Raw genomic sequence first — 530 nt, 5'->3', positions numbered from 1 at the left:
AAAAGGGTAAGACCCACCCCTGGATGTGGCTGCTGGACAGGCAACACTCCCGAATGCAGAGGCAGGTGTGATCTTACAGTGGGCTGGAAGTACTTTTCCTGTGCTCCTTCCCCTGGGGGTAGGAAGGCTCCCCCAGTTGGCTTGCCCTTATGGTCTAAGGGCTGGTGGAGGGCAGACACGTGGGTTGCTGCCAAGACAGGACAAAGGAAACACATGATGATTAAATACAATTATAGGGAGACGGCAGAGTAGAGGGGGTGTTGCATAGGGTACTGTGTAAACGAAAACTGATTTTGTAGATACAGGATAATTAACTATTTACATGTACTTCTCTATTTGTTATGTCTGTTCCTTGCATATAGATGATGAAAAAGGGGCATATACTACTCCTGTTTGTGTTTTGTAACAACTATTTGCATTATCAGAGCAAAGAACTGTAATCTATCAATAACATTTGTTTTGATAACCTTTCTTATTTTCTAGGAGTCTCTAAGACATAAGTATTTGAAATACTTATAAAGAAAGGGAGG

At 42.5% G+C, this 530-nt stretch overlaps 1 protein-coding gene across 1 annotated transcript in view; it reads right to left on the bottom strand.

Moving 5' to 3' along the window:
• Positions 1-530, bottom strand: part of LOC119594438 (G protein pathway suppressor 2-like) — a gene marked incomplete at its 3' end in the record, with an annotated part of 24009 nt that overhangs the window by 3909 nt on the left and 19570 nt on the right. The window contains 1 exon segment of the mRNA XM_037943498.1: positions 18-187. Within this exon segment, the coding sequence (XP_037799426.1) occupies positions 18-187 (170 nt within the window).

The sequence above is a fragment of the Penaeus monodon genome, chromosome 33 (genome assembly GCF_015228065.2).
Source record: "Penaeus monodon isolate SGIC_2016 chromosome 33, NSTDA_Pmon_1, whole genome shotgun sequence".
Classification (NCBI taxonomy): domain Eukaryota; kingdom Metazoa; phylum Arthropoda; class Malacostraca; order Decapoda; family Penaeidae; genus Penaeus; species Penaeus monodon.
The sequence above is the reverse complement of the archived record's forward strand: the minus strand, read 5'-3'. Positions and strand labels throughout refer to the sequence as shown.